Source organism: Hetaerina americana, unplaced genomic scaffold (genome assembly GCF_022747635.1).
Source record: "Hetaerina americana unplaced genomic scaffold, ioHetAmer1.1.p SCAF_14, whole genome shotgun sequence".
Lineage (NCBI taxonomy): Eukaryota > Metazoa > Arthropoda > Insecta > Odonata > Calopterygidae > Hetaerina > Hetaerina americana.
In genome coordinates, this window is record NW_027286514.1 from 8785896 (window position 1) to 8812882 (window position 26987).

Below are 26987 nucleotides of genomic sequence, written 5' to 3' on the forward strand. Positions count from 1 at the left end.
CTCCATAGAATTTCATTACGGCACTGTCTTTTCCGCAATCCTTACTTCCCACATTCCCTTCCACCTCTTTACCTATCTCTTTCTTCCATCTCACTCATCTTCCTCAGAGGAGAAGGAGCTTTCATCTTTTGTGATGACGGTTCTGTGGGTAAGGTTCTTATTTTCCACTGATCCCTTGTTCCGCCTCGTTCCCCTTCTCCCAACCACGCCTCATGTTTCATTAAACTACGCCAGGCAAGACTGTTTGTTTCATGGGGAATTAAGTCCGCTTTATGTCAGCTTGGTTCTTACCATTCAGATTATCACTAGCTAATGAGTTTCAGTGAATGATTCATGTGACGTTTCAGGCCGAGGATGGAATTTTGGCACCAACATCTCGAGAAAGGAGTTCATAAAAAAATACCCGCACGTTCCACGCAATTACCGAAATCCCCATTGTTCTCAATTTTGCTATATTTAACCAGTACTGAATATTCTGCCCATATTAACGAAGATTAAAAAGATTCATTTTTGTGAAACAGGATAGACACAAAGTGCTCCACAGGAAAAATTGGTGGGATGCAGTAAATATGTGATATACGCCACGTAGATATCTAACATCAATAACAGCTATTCATATGAGTCGTGATGAATAATACATTATTATTTATTAAAATAATTTAGGCATTAACTTATCACGATTTTTTTACTTATATTTTAATTATCCAAAGTAGTTTTCCTGTGGCCATTATACTCCCGCAGAATTAAAATATCAGTGAAATATATATCAACTATATATCTAACTAAATCAGTAATTACGATATTCAATCGAAAAACTAAGTAAAAGAAGCAGGCGCCAGCAAAAGAAAAATAAGTTTTACCAAAGCCTAACCAGAAATTTAATGTTACTGTCTGATATTTTGTGGACCGACAATGGCAACATTACCGTTTGATTTTTGAGATGAGAGAGCTAAGTAGCGCCAAGCAAATAAGTGGTAGTCGCGTACTTCCAGAGATAATGCTAAAATAAAACGAAAGAGATCCACAGCAATAATCTTCAAAGAAATGTTGCAACAAGAGTCAAATGTTTTAAAAAAATATTTTTAAGTGTGCATATTATATTAATCAATAGCGCTATAATTTTAATAAAACCTGAATAATTGTAATTTTATGCCAAAAAAAGCGGCGGAAACATCATATTAAGCATAAAAATATTTCTTAATGGCTTCCTGCAATCATTTGTTTGAAAGTTTTCAAACTTTTGACAGTAACGAGAGAATTGTTTTTTGTGATCCTTTAAGTTTCTAATTTCAAATAAAATTGGACATAAACTCCATGGCGGCGAAACCAACGATTCATGACGGCAGCCCTTTAAATTAAGTAAATGACAGATAAACCCCGCCTCCCTCCTGATTCCCATTCATGACACACCCTGAACGCGGATATTAACTCTTTCCTATATGAGCTTTCAAACTGTAGAGTACATTCCCCAAACTCATAGCATACCATTGAAATACAGTGAATTAGAACTTTGACCTGCACTTTCAAGCAAAATGGAACATTACTATCGCTGATTACTGTAAATGAAATGTTCTGTAGACTGTTTTCCTTACATCTATCATGCATATCCAAATTAATGAGTGTGCCGGTCATTCGTCGGTTTTTCTTGTTTGAATGTGTGTGTATATTTATATGAATGTGTATGTATGTGTATATATATATATATATATATATATATATATATATATATATATATATATATATATAGTCCCTGTACCGGTTATAGTTTCCCACGAAGGCCTGGTACCCCGTAAAATCACACAGCTTGGGTGGAGCTGGTGCCCAGAGACTTGCCCGGGAATCGAACCCGCGCCCCTGTGGTCAGCAGTGCAACGCTCTACCCCCTGGACTAACGAGACCCATATATATATATATATATATATATATATATATATATATATATATATATATATATATATATATATATATATACATATATATATACATATACATATATATATATATATATATATATATACATATATATATATACACATATTACATACATACAAACACATACATATTTGTGTATATACATATCTACATACATATGTATATGCATATAAATATACATTCAAACACGAAAACCCGCCATATGGTGAGCAAATATTCATTCACATGGAAAATATAAATAAAGGACGAACACAGGAGAGGTGGGGAAGGCGGAATCGAGCAGATCACAAGCGCAAAAATATTTCTTTGACCGGGACAAGAACGCCGGATCTTTCGACTTCCCGGGCCGATGCTCTATGCACGATACATATAGTATACACACACATACATACTCATATAAACACACACGCACACACATGCACACACACACAAACAAACACACCTACCCACACATAGGGGTGTATGTATAAGGGCTATACATTTATATACACACGTGTGCGCATAAATATAAACGATGCAGTTGTATATGTATGTATACGAGGGGCCTGGCAGTCCAGTTGATAGAAAGTTAAACTACTAACCAGGCGGCCCGGGCTGGATTCCTGGGGACGTCTCTGGGCACCATCAGCATCACTCAAACTGCGTGACTTTCCGGGCACAAGATATTTCTAAGTAACTAGGGACTGACCTCCTTACCCTGACGTGTGAATTTCACACGCCGTTGAGCTTAGCTCTAACCTAACAAACCAACTCTCGCGCTAATAAAGGTATATATATGCTAATATTTATATGCGTATGTATAAAACCAAAAGCACTGTAATCAACCCGAAAGTCAGTTTGGTAGGTGATGGCAGAGTTCATGCAGTACTGAGCCCGACGGCGCGTGAAGTTCACACATCATGGTAGGGGGGTCAGTTTCTTTCCCTGTGCCGTTTATGGTTTCTCAGGAAGATCTGGTACCCAAAAAATCACACAGCTAGGGTGGAGCTGAAGGTGCCCAGAGAGGCTTGCCCGGGAATAGAACCTGGGCCCTCCGGGCAGTACTCCAACGTCTACCCCTTAACTACTGCGACCATATAAATATTTACATACTATATATGTATATCTATACATATGTATATTAATACATGATTATATATATATATATATGCATGCATATATTAATGTATTAATATATATATATATATATATATATATATATATATATATATATATATATATATATATATATAAACGCACACAGAGAGGACAGGCCAGGACGTTGATTTATGACGTTCCAATCCTGTAATGACAAGATTGGCTTCATTGGAGAAAATGAAGTTAGAAAAAATATTCTTTCTACATTTTAAGGGTGGAAGGTGTTCCTGACTATATCCCTAATTGAAGGAGACATGTTTTCGGAAATTATTAGGGGCACCCCGATGGCATCCTTTTCATTGAAAACTATCGCCCGAACGCACCGGCAAGTAATTTATTCCAACCTCTAATACGATCCATCTCTCGTCGGGACAAAAGAATGTCTTGAGGCCTCGGAGATCCGAGAGAATGATAAACGAAAAGGGAGATGAGAGAAATGGATAGATGTGATGAATGAAGATAAGAGACGCTTTAAAAAAAAGAGGGTCCGGGGGGATGGGGGGTGGGTGGAGAGGTGGGATCCTGTCCCATCGCTGTTCAATTCCAAATTCTCATTCCGATACCATCCTAATTTGTTCTCGCCTTTTCCATGACGCTCCATCCATTCCGAACCAATCCGCTTCGCATATTTTTGCATCCTTCCTATTCCCCTCCTGTCTACCCCTTCTCTCCCACTCCATTGAGCATGGTGGGTGAGGAGGGGCTTTCTGGCGAAAAGATTTGAGAATTCTGGAAGCTGCTGCACGGAATGTAGCAAGCCGAGGTAGACCGAGGGATAAAAAAGAGTTTGAATGCTATCAAAGCTGAGGGGACTAGGATGGGCAAAAGAGATGAGAGGATGGAGGGAAGCATTGGGGACTTTTCCCTGACACAAATTCAAATCGACATGGCATTACCGACACAGACAAATGAAAATCGTTAAACTCAGGTTCAATTCCGCCCTCATTCCCTGATAAGTGAGGTGGTAGTGGAGAGGCTGTGACTGCTTCTGTGGCTTGGTCCAAACCCCTATTGAATAGCTGGAACATTGGAGACCCACTTAAATTTCTTTGGTATCACTCGAAGGCATGCAGCTTCCAAATTGGGCGTACGAGTTTCTTATATCGAATGGGTAGTAAGGGATAATTTCATTTTTTCAACCAAGAGATCAGACCGTTAGGCATGTATTAACAAAAATATCAAGATTTAACCGTAAAAATATGGAATTCTCATTCCTAAGACAAATTATAAAAGAGCGCAACCAATATGATACATAGGTTCTGCGATTTAAGTATGGATGCAGGAGAGGTAAGAACGAAATATTGTACTTAAGATAGCCAAACGAAGAACGATATGAATTGTATGCTAAATGTGAGGGGCAACAGGGGTTTGTGCGTTGGAAGTCATGGGCGTGATACGTTAGGTTATTTCGCCAATTATTACTATGGGAAACAACCAATAACGACGAAATCAACATCCTTTATTCTTCTGTGAATTTTTCAATAAATTTACGAGTAGAGAATACACTTTTCAAAAAAAACTGTAAAATAAAATTGAAAGCGTTGGGGAAACATTTACGACGAATTCATACGTGCAACAGCTGATACTACAAAGAGAAGCAGAATGCAGGAAATACCTTTTCAAACCCTCAACTCACCCCTTGAGCTTCGCATGAAGCGTGCTTAACATCTCAAACCTTTAGCACACACTTCTAAACCGCTTTCAAGCAACGCTTTCACTTCAAGCACACTTAACGCCTCAGCTTGCTAGAAAAGAGGGGAGGAAGAATGCCAAAAAAAAGAGAAGGGATGATATGTGGTCGTAATATGAAGACGAACGGGATATGTAGCAGTCCCTGGATAAAACGGGCAGCCGGCAGGTTTTAAGCATTCTGTAGACGAATTTGAAAAACAGAATGAAAAAGGGAATTTAGAGCAATGTAAAGAGGTCCTAATGTAGAAATACATACAAAGTTAAAATAGGAATTAGGGGTCTGGATCAGCCAAAATTCTACAATTCGTGCAGAGAACTCTACTATGTATTTCGACAAAAAAGAGGGCGAGGGAATGACAACAGGATTGACATTAAAGGATAGAAGGAAGAACTGGTGGGTGAAGGACCCTTCTTTTCTTTAGCAATGCGGATTTTCCCCTACTTTTCATCCTCAGTTTTTCTCTACCCCTGAAAGTTCCTCACCGACCGAACCGAAACCATTTCATCGCGGTTGTATCACGTCCACGCCCCATGACACGCCCCTTCAGCCGCTCCTAGTGACCTCTCCCACACTCGCCAATGCTTGCAAACTCGGTAAGCAGAGGCAAATGTCGGGGCACGTAACAGGGGTGGCGCGCGGCAGAGTAGGGACTGACGGTGGTGACTCCGGGGAATACTACCTTGATCAAAAATTTCCCGGAATTTATTCAGAAAATTAAAAATACAAGTTTATTCATCTAAATCTATATTGTCCCCTTCAAAGTAATCCCCATCGACTGCAACACACTTATGCCAGCGCTTGATCCAATCCTCGAAACATTTTTTATATTCGGTTTTCGGTATGTCCATCAGTGCTTCCTGCGATTTTTCCATTACTTCCTCTCGGCTGCTAAAACGCGTTCCCCGTAATGGATTTTAACTCGATTGAACAGAAAGAAGTCACAGGGAGCCAAATCAGGTGAATTCGGTGGCTGTTGGATGGTATTTGTTGCATTTTTCGTCAAAAAATTACGAATAATGATAGCACTGTGCGACGGTGCGTTATCATGGTGCAAAATCCACGAGTTTTCTGCCCACATTTCTGGTCTCTTTCGGCGAATTGCTTCACGCAAACGTCTCATAACGCCCAAATAATACTCTTTGTTTACTGTCTGGCCTTCTGGCAAAAATTCATGATGCACTACACCGTTGTAATCCATGAAAACCGTCAGCATTGCCTTCTTTTTTGACTGAAAACGACGTGGTTTTTTTGGTCTCGGCTCATTTGGTGAACGCCATTCACTTGCCTGATGTCTGGATTGCGTGTCGTACTCATAAACCCACGTCTCGTCTCCAGTAATGATCCTTTTGATGAATGTGGGATCGGATTCAGCCTCGCAAATCATGTCTTTTGCGACGTCAACACGGTCTCTTTTTTGCATGAAATTGAGGTCTTTTGGCACCAACTTTGCTGCTACACGACGGAAACCCAAATCATTAACCACAATGTCTTGGGCGGATCCATAGGCAATGTTCAAGTCCTCCGCTATTTCTCTGATGGTTAATTTGCGGTTATTGACCAACATTTCTTTTACTTTATCAATTTTTTCACCGACTTTCGATGTCGATGGTCTGCCACTGCGTTCATCATCTTCGATTGACTCACGACCACTTCTGAACCGCTCGTGCCACTGGTAAACGACCGTTTTTTTTAGAGAATCGTTGCCGAAACACTTCTCCAACATTTCCAACGTCCGTGCGCCACTAAATCCGTTTTTTACGCAAAATTTAATACAAGTTCGTTGTTGCAAATTTAAATCCATTTCTGCAATTGTAAAAAATCGCCAACACACACAGAGATAGATGTACTCTTGGCTACGTAACTTTTGCAAATGTCAAGTTATGACACTAAGATTTAAAGGGAATATCAACAACAGATGTACCAATTTAACAAAAAAAATAGAACTCAAATCGGAACGATGGGAGTGCCACACGGTGGTTATTCCGGGAACTTTTTGATCAAGGTAGTATCTCCTCTCAAATCCACGACCTACCTTTGAAAATTGCCTCTCTTTTACCGAATTTACGATTCTAGAAAATGCTTGAAAATACTGTTTAGGAATGGATAAATTAATTAGACTAAAATTTGTTTTTTTAAGTAGAACTCTCAATACAACAACAGGTATTTATCAATTAAGAGTCATAGATTTTACTACAAAAATGGGAAGAAGTGCTTTCACTGACTGAGTTGAATTATTTTAATTATTTCTTTTGAGGAGAGGTGCTATGATCAAATCATCGGGTGCAAACCTTATAAATAGGTTATGAAACGATCAAGCTCATGATTTAAAAAATTGAGATTATTCTCACGTAAGAATCATTTACTTTGTAATTTGTTTGAAACGTTCGCTGAATTAATGAAGCCCGAAATGCAATATATTCGTTAAACCTTATCCAAATATGGGCACCGAAATTTCCTAAAAGCCTCTTTATTGTTAAATTTAATTTTTGCTTTTTCAACCTTACTCATTTATGCAATTTTATGAATTCAATATCACTATATGGATTTTTACGACTGTCGTTAAACATCATTAATATTTTAAAATATTTTGCCAACAGATTTTGGTACACGTTTCAAGCGCAGGATTCATTCATTTTATATCTCACCAAGCCAAAGAAGAGATCAATAAATTTCCTTTCATGCAAAATTATTATCAATTCTCAAAAAATGAAATATCAATTTATTTTTAACATATTTTCGCATGTGCTAAATTCTTATCATATCTACACGTGGTTTTTTCGCGTAAAATCTTATAAAAAACTTTAGTGTGTATGGTTGAGCCTTGTTTTTCACATTTTAAGGTTTATTTGAATGCATTTCCCAATTTTTTAGATTCAAATTTTAATTATATACTCACATGATTTGATTTATTGCCCTGTAAAATAAATAATTTAATATAGCATGGGTTCTAAAATGTTCCCATATCTCCCTCATACCGCTTATGTGAAACTGCTCCCAAAATTATTGACCAATACTGGAAAAACTTAAATGGCATATTTACTTAATTAACTAATAGTTATAGAACTTATTAATTGAGTTTAGAGTTACACAAATAAAGGGCATGAGTACACACCTTGGTATTCATTCATATATTACTCGCAGACCATACTGGTCTCTGAAACCATGGATGTTGATATTTTGTATTGGAGAAACAAAATGGTGTACACCTGATGAAACCTGGATTACATGATTATCCCTTGTTTCCGAAAGTTACCTTATTATTAATATAGATACTCCGTCGCAGTTTTCTGCTGTTCCTTACTCATAATTCGTCCATCCTTTTTTCAAATCTCGGCACAAGTTCTTACCAAAATCTAACTGCTGAAAACTGTGACGAGAAATAATTAATTGGAAAAATAAATATCTTAAATATAAATTCCAAGAAACTGCGGTAGATGCCGCAACAGTAACTTTTAACGGAGTCATCCGCTGATATGCATTTCTATGCAACAATTTCAGAATGTAAAAATCACTCAGGCGAATCATTTTTACACTCCGAAATCGTTGCATTCTTTAATATACATTGTTTAGTTTTAAAATGCATTTTAATATAATTCTCTTAAATTTATTTACATTTCAATCGGTGATTACCCAAAGAGAATTTTTGAAATCATTTTTATACGTCACATACAATATTGTGTCAAATATACGAGAACTTGAGTCAAATAATTCCGCAAATGATGAAAATATAAACAGAGCATTATGAAACAAAATCATAAAAGAGGAAACTCGTGGACATATTTTACCTCCGGTAAAGGTCAGATATCAAAAGCTGTGTATCGTCAATAGTTTCCATGTTAGTACCACCTAAATAGTCCAGGTGGGAGACGCTACGCGGACGGACCTTGGTGAAACGTCAATGGCAAGGTCATGAAATAAATATATTTAAGACTTAGCAAATGGCTTAAGCGTCGACTGTTGAATACCCCGCTCTTCTCACTCCGCGTATCCCGCTCAACCTATTTTCGGGTTCCCCCATGGGTAAAAATGTATGGCTCACCCTTACCGTGGGTGTTGAACAGTATGAAGAAACCTGGCTGAAAACGATGGTAGTTAAAAGATAAAAATCAACTGGGACCCTGCCGATATCAATTGCACCATGATTCACTGATGCCATCACAAATTAGCAATAACCGCTAAAAGAATTAGCGTCATTTCCCCTTACAAACTTGGCCATGACTTCCAAACAAGAAATCAATTAATTTCCTCTCAATAATCTGAAGCGAAGCTAATGCATAAAGAGGAGGACAAAATACATACTTTAAAATGACTCATGGCGTCTCACCAAACTCCTTAATTTGAAAAGCTTGCAATAAAACTTCTACCACAATGTCAATAGCTTGATTCAATGCTTAAACCTGACTTTATTACGAAAAATAGTTTCAATGCCCGTAGCTCGCATGCCATCTGATGGAATTAATATACTTCCCTCGATCAAGGTAAGCTTCTCATGAGGAATGAAACCAATATTAACCTCAAAGAGAATTGATTTGAACGCTAGTTTCTTCATTAGTTTCTCACACCAATGTTTGGATTCAAATCAAGCTGTTTTTATTTTTTTCTGATTTGCTGACCTCTACCTTCATACCGTATGAAAAGAATAAACAGTAATATATAAGAAAAGCACAGTAGGTTCTTCGTGCGAAGGAACGCTAAACTGGGAACCCATTTGCATCATTCATGGGTATAATGTAAACCCCAACTTGGGGGTTCCCTATCTAATCCAGCTCTCCCTAATTACCCGTCTACACTAAAATTACCGCAGCGGTCGCGTATCTCGAAAAATAATTACTCTGCTCTCTAATCTTTAATCGCACAATATTTTTTCATCAAGCTGAAATATCTACATTTAAATCTACAACCTCAAATCCACTCAACGGTTTATGGCATAAGTTGCAGGCGTCAATGAAAAGGAATGGGGAGAGGTAAAGGGCTTTCAGGTTCTGGATTAAGATCGAGGTCTTTTAAGTTTTTGCTACAGTACATTGATCGAGGGAAGTAAAACCCTCTAAATATTTTGGCGAAGATGCCTATTACTCTATATTTGTATTCAGATCCGCAAACTGTTGGTAAGGTTTTTGTCTAGTAAAATTTAAAGCATGAATAAATCGTCTCTCAATTACGACAATAATTTAAAAAGGACCTTTAATTTTTCTTTGATAATTTCTATATTTCCGTATTGCCAGTTTTCATACCACCCCGACAATATCTAACGAATAGGGCTTATTTGTAATCTTTCCGACGTCACTCAATGCGACTTGTCTCAGTAAGATGCCACACCTCTTAGTTTCAATTGTAAATTAAAACGTTAACCGCCTACGACACCCCTAACTTCATGATCATATTCACTATGTTTAAGTTTCATTCAGCATTATTATGTACAGGCATGTATGGCCTCAAAGTACTCGTACATGAGCACCCTTTGATAAGTTGTTAGTAATAGCTCCTACAATATATCTTACCAATTAAATGTATTTCGGACCGAAGGTTTATGTAGCCCCTTTTAGTTAAAACATTCTGTACGTATCCCGTCTTCAAAAATAATAAATTCATAGTAATTATCACAATTATATTACCATGAAAAGCATAACTAAGTTTTTTCTCATAATGCGGATTGTTCACGACCTAGGTACCATTGATGAATACACCATCATGCATGAAACCGAGTTCGTTAAAAAAAAATGTTATGTTTGAAAACTACGTCACGCTTTTCATTTCACTAAGAAGCAGTTTCACAAGATTCAGCCGATGCAGTCAACTTTACAAGATACTTCAAACCCGAAATGCCGTTAATACACCACTTAATACACTGTCCAAATCCCTCAACAAAGTGGCATGACCGCCTTTACTAATTATTATTATTTATGTAGTCTACCGTTTAAGGTAGGTTTTTGATGGACACCTAACAACGATGCATTTCTTCACAAAAGAAGACGTATCTATTTTAAAATATTAAGAATCTATATACATCTGCCTCTATAAGTTAATTTCCGACACAGTGATTGAGTGTAGCCAATTAATATAGTAATATTGTATAGCCGATTTGTTTCATTTTTAGGTTTCATTGCGGTCGCAAAATCAGGCAGAAATAAGAATGATATCAAAGAGAATCAATACTACGATCCGGGAGCAGTGGGTCGAGTAAGGAGGAGCATTCGTGAAAGGGGAAAGGAGAGATGAAATAATCAAGTGGAAATTTCTCTAGATGAGCTCCGCAGAAGGTTCCATAATATCAGTCCTTACACAGCAATAGTACGCAGTGTTTTCCCGTAAATACCTGTTAGAATGAACCCCTGTTAGATTATGGCTTCTTGCTAACTTTTTAAAAATACAACTGACTTTTGCGTACCAAAACTTCCGCCGGTTTGAGTATGCTGGCTCGTAATAGAATAAAAATATTCTGAAGGAAATGGTTTTCAGCGTAACATGGTGGAATTTCTTTATTTTGAAGGAAAACAAAACTTTCTGATTTCACTCAAGTGTTTATTTCGTGGCTGTTCGATCATTAGGAGGACAGTAATTGTTTATGAAAATAATCGTAATGAAAGAAATCCCGGAGCATTCACATACAAAACTACATCAGCACTCGGTCTCAAAATGTTTCCTCACCGTTTTCAGATTCTACCGCTTCCAATATTTCTCGATTAATTGAAGTTTATTAATATTAGCTAGATCTTGAACAATCACTACGACCGGAAAATATAGATTAATAAATACCAGGGATGGATAATAATGGTGAAGTTTACCCGGATTATGCATGAAAAGGTGAGCATAAATATAAATATTAGGAAACACTACGCCGAAGAAAGCTTTACAAATCGGTGGGAAGGTGGGAACGAAGGGTTATGGTGACTAACTTCACTCCTTGCGATCATCCTCAAACTTAGATTGCCTGCTTGTCACTCGTGCTGTGAAGAGAAGAGTATGACTTAGGAGATATACTGCTCGCTCTGGGGCTGCCTAGATCTGCTTTAACCATTAGATAATCAGAGAACCACCACTAGCACTACCACCTATGCAGAAACAAGAGATAAAAAGCACTGATAACCCCGACAGATGATCCAATGCGTAGTTGAGGGCAAAACTCATCACTAAGCTCTGCCACGCGTGAAATTCACACATACAAGACACATGGCGCGTGTGTTTTTCCTTTGAAGCATAGAGTTCCACCTAAAGTCTGACTCCCAGAAAATTTAGGAGCTTAATATCGACTTAAAAGTTTCCCAATACGAGCCAGGAACCCTACGCTCTGGGACCTAGCGCATCGAGTGCTACATGGGAATAATCATATCCGCTAACCATTAGGCACTCTCTATCTTTCCGCTGCCTGAGTTGTTCATGGACCTCAATTAATCGCACGACGTTCCAAAATAGGCAGATTTTTCAATGCTGATTGAATTAAAACCGCGAATACATGAGGACAGAACTGCAAAAACATCACACCGCGTACCCCTTAGCGAGCTAGCTAATGATGACAAAGGTCGTCGACACGCATCTCCTCTGCCTATGAATCCCGTCTACCACCAGATCACCCACATATCCCTTACGACAAAAAACAACCTTAACGTTTCATTATGTCCCTTGGTCACTATCACTTTGAATTAGTTATAAAATTATTATTTCATTTCAACTAACAACTAGAGCCTTAATTTTTTTATTGAACTAAGTAGGAAACATTGTTGCTTTTAGGTTTGGAAGCTGACTGCTTAGGCTGTCCCTAACTATACGGAAGGATTCATGGGCTATTTGATGATAGTAAAAGATTCAAATGGAGCGCAGAAAACATTTGGTTTGAGCGTCAGCTTCTTACCGCAAAAAGAAGCTCCTAGGGATCACATGATTTTACGTTCCATTCGAGGGACGGATCACCGCACTACTGTGGGTTATCACAGGACTGAAAAACTCACCACAGCTAGAATCCGAATAAAGATCCCGGGTAATACCATCGTCACACCAACATCGGTTACCAAGACTTTGCCAGTTAAGCATGACGAAGGACGCGGTTATATGCTAATAAAAATGCTGATAAAAAACCTAAAAATAAAATAATTCAAATGGAGCCCCCGGCGATCATAAATCAATATTTCCATAAATCGTTGTGAATTCATGTAAAATCAACGTTAACAGAAAATAACCTACAGTTACGAATGTCAACTCTCTTTATACTGACTGGTTATTAGTACTTAGTTTCAATATGTGTGTAATATTTCCCTAACTGAAAACATTTTACTCCTTACAGAATATGCAAGATAATATATTCCCTACATTAAATCACAAAAAGAACTTTATATTCCTGCCATTAAAATATTTTAAAAGAAAATGTTTATGAATGATTAATATGCAGGCATAAGTGCCATTTAATACTTAATGAACGTCACCAATACTTGAAATGAACTTCGGAAAAGGATATTTTACCTATCACTTTAATATTACCGGCGCACACTGAATCCTTATATATAAAAGAACAAACTCCTATTCATTTATTTCTTTCGGAATATCTGTTGCAAATTTAACAAAAAACTTTCCAATGAATAGAATGGAATACTCTTTTAACTTTAAATCGAATAATTAACGTTTGTGGTGGTCGAAAATTATGTAAAATAATTAATATTCGCATATTATGGATTTTCCGTAATTTATTCAGGATTTAATGCTTTGGTAAATATCTTTGCCATTACCCGATTATATCTTTATATGTAAGATCTGGCGCTCTCCCAGCGTGTCGTCGGAATGAATTTCTCCCGGGTTCCATCTTGAAGACCCGAGAAGAATTATTCAATATCTTTAAAGAGATAAACCAATACTTCTGGAATTTAACCTGAATACTTTTATTTGAATATCACATGGATTACAAGAAATTTTCAGATATATTTCACCTAGAGAACAACTTGGTCTCACACTTCTTGTTGATCGCAGAAGAATAGGAAATTAAAAGGTATATGTAATTACAGGTCGAACTAACCGCAGCGAAAATATATTGCAGGAATGCAATGCAATGACGCTTATGCAAGTAGTAATAAAATGTATATTTATGTTGCTATACACGTAAAATGTTTACAACATTCTCTCGCTCTCATACTCCCACTAAGTCCAAATGCGCACATCAGATTTTGGTCAAACTCTGCCAATGTCAAAAAGATGAAAGGTATAAAGAAGATTCTCGATTTTTAAAATCCAATCAATGGATGAGGTGTTAATTAAAACTTGTCTCTCGCATAAATAATACGAAATTTAGACGCATTTCAACTCCAATATTTTTTTGAAAACGGAAATACCTATAGACTGATAAGACGAGAAAGATTTAGAGTTAACATGCAGTTATTTTTACTATATGAAATAGGTCATTGAAGTTAAATAGTGGTCTCCTGCCAAGAGCAACCCAGTCTCACGGACTTCGACTTCGTCATTCATCAAACGTCCGCTGAAATAATGATACTTTCGCGATGTGATGGAAGGAAAAAGAATAAATCTCTCCGATGCAGGATATTGCAGTGACCGGAGACGTGCCGTCCAGTTGGGAGGAGAGTGCCGAGAATGAGCGATGAGCTCCAGAATAAAACCAACGGGATTTCGCGGGAAGGTAGCAGGAATGGACGAACGGTTAGAATAGATGGATGGACATGCCGTCTAAGGAGAACTTAGATGACCCCAGAGGAAAAAAAGAGGGAAGCTGAAGGTTTAATAGGGTGCTTACGTGTGAGTGCGTAAGGGAAGTGAGAAATAATTAATTTATCCTGCTCTTGAAATAAACTTCCCCTAGACGCATCTACACATTTCAAAACATATATAATAATATTATCATCATAATATTTCAGGGAGAAGGGCACACATTATAGTTACTTTTGTGTTAAATATTCATTATATTTAGTAGATAAACGAGTTAATAATGCTGTGGCATAACTACACGATGAAAAATAATAACAATTAAAGCAATCATTGAATTCATTACGCTTATTGGATATTTGATCACGTAAGTAGCTTTAAAAAGGATGGGATAGTTTAAAGGTAGCATTAAGGTAATTTGCGATGCCATTTCATATTAGCGCTATATAGATTTTTCAATCCCATGGAGCTCAGACATAATGGATTTCACCACCATGATTTACATGGTGGTGAAATCCATTATGTCTGATTTCACTATAAAATAACACGACAGTATTTCAATAGGGTACATAATAAAGATATATCGCGTCTGGAAATTAATGGAAAGGCACTTAGGTTTGAGTGAGAAACGGTTCATTGTTGCGAATTAGTTGTAAGAAGATTAATTTTAGAAATATTTTCAACGCGATTTGATATTCAACCAAATTAATTTATTCAAGCATGGAAGGATGGATGTTCTCGACGCCAGGGAGAGAAAGAGAGAGATATTGATAAAGAGCAAAAACTGATGCAGAGAAATATTGAGTGGTAAATAAGACCAGCGCGGAGAATACGTGCGTAGGACGCCGAGACAAAGACTAAAGGGAGTGCGCATAGTAGTACATTCCCGTTCACCTTCAAAGTTTTAGATGGTCAGGGTGGAGCGAGTTAACCCCTCCTTCCCATTAGGTGCGCAGTTGCATTTACGACACGAATCTCACGCGATCCGCGCGAGGCAAAGGTGTAGTTCATGCTACAGCTAAATCATCCTCGCAGTCGACCGAAATTGAGTTTGGTGCGCTGGAGACGGATTCTCAGCCCGTCACAAGCCAGAAATGCGGAAATTCGCCAGCAAGGGCACCTACGTTTGATAGGATGCTAGGCGGGAATGATGTAATATAGTACGCTTTACATGAAGCAAACACAGTGATTCAGTTTTTACATCTTTCCGCGACACCGTCAAAACCCGTTACGCAAAAGGTAGGAAATATGCATACACTCGCAGGAAGTATTGTTGTTTCAATATATTGGTCTTTAGATGTAATTTTTGACCAGGAATAATTAGGACCGGAAAACTGTGATTGCGTGAACCATAACCACGAGTGTATTCAAAAGAGAGTAATTACACTTTCCTCGGCTATGTTATTATAATTGTCAAAGAAATATATATTCCCTAAAATTAAATTCCAATGAAATATTTCCATTTTTTCAAATAAATTACTAAAATGCAGCATTACTTTCACTTCTACGCAACTTTTAAATCTGAGGCGTTCATGTTTAGAGTGAAAATGGATTAATATACCCAGTAATATACATGTAAATTACTGCTTCGATAACTTATGTTTTTAAATACTTGTAAACAACCCACCGGTATCAAGCAAGGGAAGTATCGGAGATAAAAATCGGAATTCTTTTTATATGAGTCAATAAGTAACCGTTCAGTGGCGGAGGATATTACCAAGAAGCACCGGAACAATCCGCCCTTCGAGATTCAATTTATCGACCCTCCTGATATTTCCAGGATACATAATAGAAGGATAATGGATTGAAAAAATAATTTTTATCCAATAAAAAAGTTCATCCGGGAAAGAAAAGTTTACGGTCATACATATTTTCGCGCGTGACAAATTAAATTACTGCATCTTTAAGCCTTTTTCTCATCAAAAGCCAGGTCAAAATCCTAAAACAGTACGAGAAAAGAATCGATTTTTAAAACTTAAAATTATCTTTCCTTCAGGCAACTTTTTTGAAGGACAAGCTGCGCTACATTCGCCCTTGATACAAGAATATAGACGAGACAAATTAACAATGAGTTTCATATTATCACCACCAACGTAAGAATGTTTATGTGCTTATTCTCAGGGATGGTGGAACGGTCTCAAGAATGGGAGATAAGCATGCGAGGAAAGGCGTGATGGAAAGCCCGAGGAAGTGAAGCGACTGCGAAATACATCGAGTATATTCTGAAGGACTAACTTGGCTTCGCGGATATATTTATTCGACATTGGACCGCCCGAATCAGACACATATTCGACAGGTTACACACACACAATCTCGCGCCACGTGCAGCTGGGGCTTCCAACGAATAACAATGGACTGAGGGAACATCCTGCTTCACGCCTTCACTTACCCCTCCCATCTAATAAAGTTTTTTTTTCCTATCCCCTACCATTCAAGCCTTTTGTTACGCTTCATTTTAAGCCCATCTTCCACTTCCAATCCCATGGCGACAACAGACCATCAAACCTTTCCGCCGACACTAAAGTGAATCATATATATTCATACCACCTTCCCCCAATTAATCGGTAAAAAATAATTCTCTAACCTGTCCATTTTATCCGACATCGAATCTCCCCACCCCCGTCGGTCTACTATTCCCCATACCGACGCCTCGCCTTTGCCGTGTTCTATTTCGATATCAAGTTCCAAAAACGTTCGACACTAAAAAAGACCAGAAAGCGGAAACGGAGTAGCCCTTGGCGTTTTCTGATTGGCTGTCTAGATGAAATGAGGTTGACAGGGCGCCAATTTTTATCAAGTATCCGTGAATAATGAAAGCCTTCTTCCGACTGACATATTCGCTTGGATTTTTTTGGCAGAAATACTTAGCGGTTCTATTTAAATGGAATTCAGGATTTATTTTCGATTATACATAATAAAATTCCGATGCTTTAACATGCTGAAAATAATCGATTTCATAAGAAAGTTTGACAATTCATTTACTTATAATGCTAAATAGCCTACTGTTCATGAGAACTAATTCTAAAATTCCGGAAAATGACGAACTCTGGAAGATATATGAATGTCTCAATCATAAGACAAGTGACTTCGATGTATTCAGTTACGTAAAAATTTAATCAAATCCTAATATTAAAAGATAGTTACACATCTATGCATCCAGTATACGAAAAAGGTATCTTTAACTCGAAAAGATCGCCTGTTACCCCTTTTCTTTCCACTCTTTTCCCCTTATTTCTACTTCTTTAAACAGAAATAGTGGGGTGACTTGGATAGAAAAGGGGTACGAGGCGAACCTTTTGAGTTGTAGATACCTTTTTCTTGCAAAGGTACCCATTTTTGTCACATTTCGTACCTATCTGTCTACAGCTGGAGAGGCACATTAGTTTTGCGGAGAACTTCGACAGTAACGGATATTATTCCACTCAATACTTCACGGATTAAATGTTCCGGAACGGATCTCCTGATCTTCGAACACGACAAGCATATCGTATATCTCAATCTGAACAAATTCTCGGTGAGGATATTTTACCAAGACAAAAAATCACGGGAGCTCTACTTTCGTAAAATGTCTCCATCTTCAGTCATGTGATTCCTAAAAGATCCTAGAGTTCGCCCAGTGACAATATTCTTTGCACTCGTCCTAGATGCATATGACGTAGTGGAAATATAGGAATAACAGCTATTTCCCAACATGAACTTTAAATATCCTTTAAACTTTCTGTAAGATGGATAAAACTATCTTCAATGAAATTTCATAGTTTTTTCAGTGCGTCTAAAATTTTAACTAGTCAAGAAAACACTGCGGTTTTAAAACCTTTCCACCTGGTCAAAATTAGTCAGTCCAAAGACTAAGTCAGTATATGATATTATAGTTTTAAAAGTGAACTTTTTCACTTCCCCTATAATAATATCCTGTATTATAATAAACCCCTCATAATAATTGGAAAGTTGCCCAAAATATTATTTCACCATCTGATTTTCTTTTTTCAGCGAAAGAGATCTAACGCTTCCCAGGTGGTCCTACGTCATGTGACTCCTGCCATCTCGGGAAGATATAGCTGCGAGGTGTCCGCAGACGCTCCTTCGTTCCACACCGCTGTGGTCTCCGGAGACATGGACGTCGTCGGTAAGGAAGTCCTTGGCAGCATGGACTCGTGCCATGCCCATTCCCTCCCCGCTTCCCTGCCTGCTAACCCCCTTATCCTGAAACAGCACACATCTCCCCACGGGCAGGTATATCGCCTCGTATAATATTAGTGTCGGGCCATCTTTCCAAGTGGCGAAACAACCACCGCAAGCGAGGCAATGGGGTTAACTGCGCTAAATGGGATGCTAAAATTCACTTTATGCCATCATCGGATGTGTGGTATCCGCACAGCTGTTATGCAATACGCCCAAGTAAATTGGATTAGCTATGTGCACCGTAACTAAATGTAACTTATCCATTATCCAGGAGCTAATTATCTCTAAAGACGAAGTATTCCAAAACGACCAACAATATCAGCGTCCATTATGGAAACAACTTTCTAAAAGAGGATTTAATGCTAAAAGTAAACTTTATGTACCCCTTCACATTAAAAGTAAGGACTTCGTCATTTCAACTCTTGCAAAATAAAATTTTATGACAGCAACTAAACCACGATAGTATAATTTTGATGTTATTTCGTAAAAACAAATTAATGTACAAGAACTTTACTAAGCACTCGTTAAAGCAAAATAAGATAATTACAGGGTTAGATAGTATAAGTCGTTTTTTCTGATATCCCAATTATTTAAAAATTAAACAACCCAAAAATGGCTTCCTTTACCTCAACTGATGTTTGAGTATAAATGGTATCAATTTAAAAGATCAAACAATATTCTTCGGGTATTTTGCATATAAATGAATACACGACACAAATATCGCACGCTTATTAGCATGTCATTCACCTCAGAATGTGGTGAGAAATATATAAATTAACAAAATGAAATTACGTAAATAATTTCCAGAACAATTAACCTAAGCGAGGAATGTAAAACGCCAAGGCGTATTCAAATTATGAAGCTACTAAATGATCAGATACTAAACATTAATTACTTCAAAACTATTATACCGTTGAGAAAATCTTATATATATATATATATATATATATATATATATATATATATATATATATATATATATATGTATGTATGTATTCGTCCAAAACCCTTCGACATACGCATATATACGCATTCCCAAATAATAATTTAAACGACAGCAAACAAAAAGTTCGAATGTTACGCCGATTTAGCTGATAAATATAGTTTACGAATGGGGTATCAAACTGCGAAGAACGATTAATATTGTGTGAACAAAAATCGAGTATTACTTACACATACAAGGTCCATCCCAAAAATAGTATGACTTATTCCAAGAAACAACGGGAGATGCCACAACAGTAACTTTTCACGAAGTCATCCACTATATGTGCGTTACGATGCAATGATGCGTGCAATTTCAAGGTGCACAAATTATTCCGGTCAAGGCGAATGATTTAGACACACTGAAATTATTGTATGTAGCATGACATTTTTCCCGGATAGATGGACGGACGGGCGGCGATTTCTCTTGCTGGGTTCGAGGGATGAGAGTCTCAGGAAAGGCGGGAGGCCGGTGGCAGTTGGCTCCCAACCTTCGCGGCGGGCGGATCGTTCGCTTTCAAAACCTCTCTATAACGTGACCTCGTTACGCTTTGTCATAAACCGGTGTTTGGAACAGCGCTGCGCCATCAAATGTTGCGTGAAACAGGGAAAAACCGGGAAAGAGACTCATGACATACTCGAGGCAGCTTATTGTGACAACGCTATGGGTAGATCGGGTGTTTTTGAGTGACACAAGTTGTTCCGGGAGGGTAGAGAAGATGTTGAAGACGCCGAACATTCAGGACGCCCTTCGACCTCGAAAAGTGACGAACATTTTGCAAGAGTGAAGACTTTGTTGGTCAGGGATCGCACATTAAGTGTTCGCAAGGTTTCTGATAAACTTGGCATTGCTAAAAGTGATGAGCAACAACTTGTGACCGAAAACATGGACATGAGAAAGGTGTGTGAGAAGTTGGTTCCGCGAGCGCTCTCGGACGAACAAAAGGAAACTCGCACGCGGATCTACCAGAGCTTCTCGAGCATGTGAGTGAGGATCCATGTGTTTTAGACAATGCCCCACCAGACTCCTGCCTCTCCACCGTCTAAAATTTGTGAGGAAAGGACGTCAAAACGGCTCGGTGGAAGCGTTACAACAGGCCGTGACGAGGAAACTTGGAAGCATTCCGGGCGCCACCTTCCAGAAGATGTACGAGGCGTGGAAAACCCGCAGGCAGTGGTGCATGGACGCACAAGAGAGCTACTTCGAAGACTCTTGAGTGAACTCATCAATTCTGACAATATTTTTTCTTTTTATCGACTTAATCCTACTACGTTTGGGACAGACCTTGTAAATGTTACACGGGAAAATTGAAACTTGAAGGACTTCAATTATTCATTCAATCGTCCTACTCTCACGCCACAGGAGTCAACATTTAAAACTTTCATTTATTTATTACATTTCCAAGAGAAATAATATTTATATTTAATTATTTGAATGATTTCCTTACAGATCCACCAAAAACTCGGCCTTCCATCATAGGAATCAAGGCGAGATACCGCGTTGGAGAAATACTGAACGGTAGCTGTGCATCTCAACCTTCCCGACCACCTGCCAACCTCACCTGGGTTATAAACGGCCAAGTGGTACGAATTCTTCTTGGGATATTTCTTCATAATGAAAATTTACATTTTCTTCAACGAATTTTTCACAAACTTTCAAAAAACCTGTACATAAATCTATCGAGCAAAAAAGCAAAAGTTCCCTCACCTTTAAATAAACAACCTATTAGTTTGTACCTTGGAGTTGAAACTTTTTCAATAGCCTATATATATATATATATATATATATATATATATATATATATATATATATCCAGTATCACAGCGTCGGAATCTTTAAACTACTCTTTCTAGTCCACCACTTAACAACTGAATAATTTTCCAAGGAAATAGTTATAAACGAAAATTATTTGTCGAAAAAAACCTATTATGCTACAAAGCCAAAGCCTACATTTTTCAAAAATAAAATGTAAATCGTTAAGTATGGTACTTTTCAACGTGACAGTTAGTATAAGACAATTGACATCGGTAAAAAGATAATAAAAACGCGTATGCCTCAAAAATTCAAATCACTTATGTTCGACTAATTGGCCGGACAAACAGAATTACTCTTAAGGTCATGGTCGATGTGATCGTTCTCGTTATATGTCTCTTTCATTACATGAACAGAATCTTTAACTTGCTTGTATCACCGTACTTCATATTTCATTTTCCTGAACACACTCTTTTCACGCAAAATCAACCACACTCAAGCCTTTTACCTGCAAACATTACTCGCATGTATTCTCGATAAATTTCCCCAATCCTATCTCATCTGAGTTCTGCTTATACTATGGCATACATTCATAATACCAAAATGTTTTTCACCCGACTGAATCATTCCTGTATTTACACGTACCTCCTAGTGCGGGCAACGGTATGTTGACTATCTAGGTAGTCCATTCAGAAGACATACTGCATCTTAATCTTTAAAGATTCAGACGTCATGTTGTTGAATTGAACATAATGCATTGCCAAATAATTGAAATGCTCCACTTTATAAAATTAAATTCATCACTAAAATGAAAAATTGCAATTCTCTGGCCATTCTTCGACATTATCTCGTTTAGCATAGTTAAACAGGGATAGGATTTGGTTTCGCTTGTGGCAGCAGGAGGAAAAGTACCAAAACTGACGTGCTTAGTATTTGTTAGCAGATAATACTGCGCATGGAAAGGGTAATGACAAAGCTAGTAGCCTTGCATACTCTATCTTTCATTACTCATGCAAGTATAACTCTTGCTAAATACAGCATTCACGTGAAACGCTTATATAAATGTTTTTGATAATCGAACCGCCAGAATATAGTTATCCGGTAAATCTCTCTTTAAATATTTTCTTCTTTTCCCCAAACCAGCTGAGAAAGGTTGGAATTAATACCACCGCGTCAGTTATAATTTCCCTCCTGATTAGCTGACTGTCAACAATCAGGAATATTTATAATTATTCATCGCAAAAAAATGTATTTTGTTCAGTAACAGTGCAGATGTTAATTGTTGATAGTCTTTGAACTCACAAACAAAAAACTGTAGCATCTACTTTTTGATAGGGAAGTCGTTGCATTTGACGGAAATTTGTTTGACCATACCCACCGTTGCACTTAACTATATGACTCGATGCCTTGGTTCGAATCCATAGAATTCAATTTATCACGTATTTTTGTAAAGCAATAACTTTAAAAAAGTTGCTTTTATTTCTGGAACCAGTATAAAGTACCTGACATCGGATACTATAAAAAGATATCCTATCACTGTCGGTGTTGCTACGATACGACTGCTTTTCACATTTAATAATAATAAAGAAAATAAATTATTACAATGTTTCAAAATGGGGTACTGGCAACAACTCCAAGGCAAGGTAAATGAATAATATCGGCTATCATGAGAAAAAAAATGGACTCAATGAATGCTAAACCACCGTTTCTGGTTCTTCTCGTGCTGAACTCTCTTTTATTTTTCTGCCTTCTGAAATCTATTTCTTTAAACACTTATGCCCGCCAGTAGTACACACAAAAAGGATACTTGAATTATACCGACACTGCGACCAACAATGATAAAACTTTTCTAAATATTTCGAGAACAAAATGGACAACAAGAGAACATTTCGAGAACAACTTTCAAGCCTGTGCCACCAAAACGTTCTATGATGACAAGATGGTGAAAATAGCCAATGCAGACGAATAATCGGGATGAAATTATAGCAATGTAAATTATCGTATGCTCAACAAACAGCGCTCTCATTTAATTCGCAATTATGAATTCTGATCGTAAATTACCAGTCAAAGAAAACATTCAAGAATTGTAAGGAAAAATTCGCGGACGAAGTTTCGTATACTAGTATTTGTCGCAGACAGCATTAAGTCAAGAGAAGAATGTGGAGAAATGCTTAAATACTCAGATATCAAGAGATTGACATAATTGACTCTGTGAAGTGATAATTCTTCACTACTTATATCAATACGCAGAAATTTTTCGTTAAAAATTCGAAAATTAATTTCTTAATTCATAACTTTAAATTTTATAAACGTAATATATTCGAGCTGTTTAGAAATTTAAGTATAAACTTTTGTTTAGTAATGGAACGTGGTAGTCCAATGGGTAAGACAATTTGGAGGTCCCAGGTTCGATCCTGAGTTCCTATGCCTATGGGCACCCTCAGCTTCGCGCAGGCTGTGTGTTTTTCCGGTTTCCACGTGTTCCTGGGAAGTACGGGTGGCACAGGGAAAGGAACTGGCTCACCTTAATTACCCTTAATTTCGTTATTAATTCGTTAATGACACACGTCGTACAGGTCTCAATGTTAAGTTAACTCTGCCCATACCTATCAAGCCAAATTTCGGATTGATTACTATTGTTGCTAGTTGTTTAACATTAATTTTTGAAATAAAAATATCACAAGAGAAGGAAGTAATGGGCTGACCACAACTGGTTTTTTTAATGCTCTCAACTTCCATCTACAGGCGGACCCAAACTACGTGAGCCACTACCCACACTCACCAGTGGAAGGTGAGGAAAGGGAGCTCGAAGAAAACAAGCGGCTAGCGTCCAAGGCGGGGCTCCAGTTCGTCGTCAACTCGGAGCACTTTATGGGAAGTTCTAGCGGTGGAGGAAGGAAGCTGAAGATACGCTGCACCGCAAGCATCCACGGTATCTACTGGCAGAGCAACGAGAAGAGCGTTGAGGAGGAGAGGCCCAAGCTGTCCGGCGGCAATCCTCAGGCCGTGGAGATAGGCGAGGAGGGCATCCGTTCTGGTGTGCCGTACTACATGGGCGGCGGCCTAAGGAGTGGTCACTTCGACGGCGTCGTCGTGAAGGAGGACTCTGTTGAAATGGGAAGGAGAGGGAACGACGTTTTAGTGGAGGACGACGATAGGAGGGACCTCGAGGCCCTAGACGAGGCCGGGAGGGAAGACGGCTACCACGGAGAAGGGAGGAGGAGGCACGGATCGAGGGGTAATGTCCTAAGGGAAAGAAGACTGCAGCTGCCACAAATTTCGTGTTGTTGAACTCAACTCACTCTTACCGAAGCCCCTGAACGATAATAGTAGTGTGCTCCCAAACCCAGACGAAAATTAAATTTAAATGAAAGGCCGTGTTTTCAAAATCTAAATAATAAAATAACAAATATTAAGCAATGGCTCAAGATGGAAATTAATGATCAAAGTAATTTTATTAAATTTAAAGATAAAGCATAACTACCATATCGAAACAAATTTTCTAATTGTTATACTGAGAGTCGAAAAGGGACTATGTAGGAACCGGGCTTGTGCGGGAGCTAGCGTACTATCTTCCCACCCAGAGGGCACGGGTTCAAATCCTGGAGCTATCAGATATTGTAGTGGAATTCCGATTCCTACTAGAGGTGCTTTGCGGAGAGGTACGCCGTCCGTCTGATGGGACGTTAAGCTGCGGATCCCTTATCGCCTTTCGTTAAGAGCCAACTTTCGTAATGCCGACGCCGGGTTTCTCTCCGCCCTTTCTCCTTTCACATCCATCTCTAATTGCGCAAATGGCCTCAGATGTCGGTCGCCTTCCCTAAATCTACCACTCCACTACCACCACTACATGGAACAATGTTTACAGCCTACGGTTTATTTTCAACAACCTCTTAATTTTTATTGAAAGCTACATTTTGTGATATTTTATTGTGCATGACGATAAGCCTATGTATACAATTGAATTCGTCAAATGATGGCGCTCAAGTAGGATAAATTATGTTTGAATGCATGTTGGTTTTGGAAACAGTTTCTTATTAATACTGACGGGGGTAGTCTAAGGGGTTTCGATTTTTAAAAAAGGAAGTTATATTGTCTAACCCAGTTTTATCCAGCAACTTAACGATGCATATTTTAGGGATATTACTGCATTTTGCAACAAAATTCATAAAAATATAGCCTCCACTAGCAAAGAAGTATGATTCGTGCATGCACGTACAAAGTCTAGTCCGAGTTCATGTAAAGTTTATCACTGTAAAATAATTTTCCACACTATCGGGTATTATAGTTCACATATTTACAGGAGACCAATCAACTCCCCTTTAAAGTTAATTAATTCTCTAAGAAAATGTTTGTAATTGAACAAGTTTTCCAGACTACTGACTCCGGCTCGTTGCATGACGACAGAGTCAAGTGAAAACATTGTTTATTTAGCATCTCGTGAATCCAATTTTATGTACCCAGAAATTGAGCAACTCTCATTTCTTAGACTTTACTTTCAATCCTGAATCACTGGATACGTCCTTTGATTTCTACAAATTTTTAATTTAAAGTGGAAATAACAGTACCTCTTAATGTTAATGCCTCTAATGAGCCGGCTAAGTTTGACTTTTTATTGTTAGTAGGCCGGAGGCAACTGGTTGCATCGCCTCGTAGTGACAATGCTTATTAAATAAGTTTTCCCCGAAATCATTATGAGCACTGCAACAAGAAAACCGTAAATTTTTTCGACGAAGGGATTTTCCTTACGCATACATAGTGAAGCGCAAGTTTATTTTTAACAGGGTACATTGATTTATCAACTTTTGTTGCCACGCGTATGGAGTAATATTTAGACGTATTGATGGAAATTTTTGCAAAAACCAAGGACGCTGAGGAGCCGGAGGTGTTTCCTGATAACTGAAAGGCAATCAGCAATGTCAATTCATCGGAACACTCGACTTTCCCCACGAATGGAAGGGGAGGGAATGAGGACGAAATCACGCGGCCGATTTTTCTTCCGTGCCAGCTCGGCTCGAGTGGGCAAATCCATTGCGTGAAAGGCGCCACGCTATTGATGAATGCATTTGGACTTTGATAGAAAACAATAGCGCAAAAAAAGACCAATACTATATGCATTGCAAATAGCAAATAAATGCCTCATGTGGTATCACACCGGTCTTCAAAGTATTTCTTCTTTACTTTTTTGGAAGAGATACAAAAACGCGAAAAAGATTGAGCGGAAAATAGGTATGGTGAAATGTCCACTCACATATACTGGAAAAGGTAATATTTCCATGCGATAAAATTACAGGGTGAACCCGCTTTTGTACGAATATGCGTTTATTAGCACTAAATAATGGAACTTTTGCCTCCCTTCGTCGTTGTAGTTTCATTGGGCTGGTTCGTCAATCTCTCCTTTACTCACGTCAGAATTGATAATTAATTAATCACAAGCGTTACAAGTTAATTTATCATTGATAAAACTTAAATTAACATGCATGCACATAACATAGCGTACTGCTGTGCTATCATGGAGTGCGGTACCCCAGGTGTAGAGCGTTGGACTGCTGACCAGAGGGCTCGGGGTCGATAACCGGACAAGCCTTAATGGGCTTCCTCGGCTGCAACCAAGCTGTATGATTTTTCAGGCACCAGATCTTCCGGGGAAAAAAAGAAAAAACACTC

The 26987-nt window shown here is 38.1% G+C and overlaps 1 protein-coding gene across 1 annotated transcript in view; it reads left to right on the forward strand.

The window, feature by feature from the left end:
• LOC139686423 (uncharacterized) overlaps window positions 1–26987 on the forward strand; it is a 576816-nt gene that overhangs the window by 546779 nt on the left and 3050 nt on the right. Inside the window, exons 3-5 of the mRNA XM_071583612.1 lie at window positions 18395–18530; window positions 21018–21151; window positions 24066–24558. Of these exons, the coding sequence (XP_071439713.1) occupies window positions 18395–18530; window positions 21018–21151; window positions 24066–24558 (763 nt within the window). The remainder of the gene's footprint in view (window positions 1–18394; window positions 18531–21017; window positions 21152–24065; window positions 24559–26987) is intronic.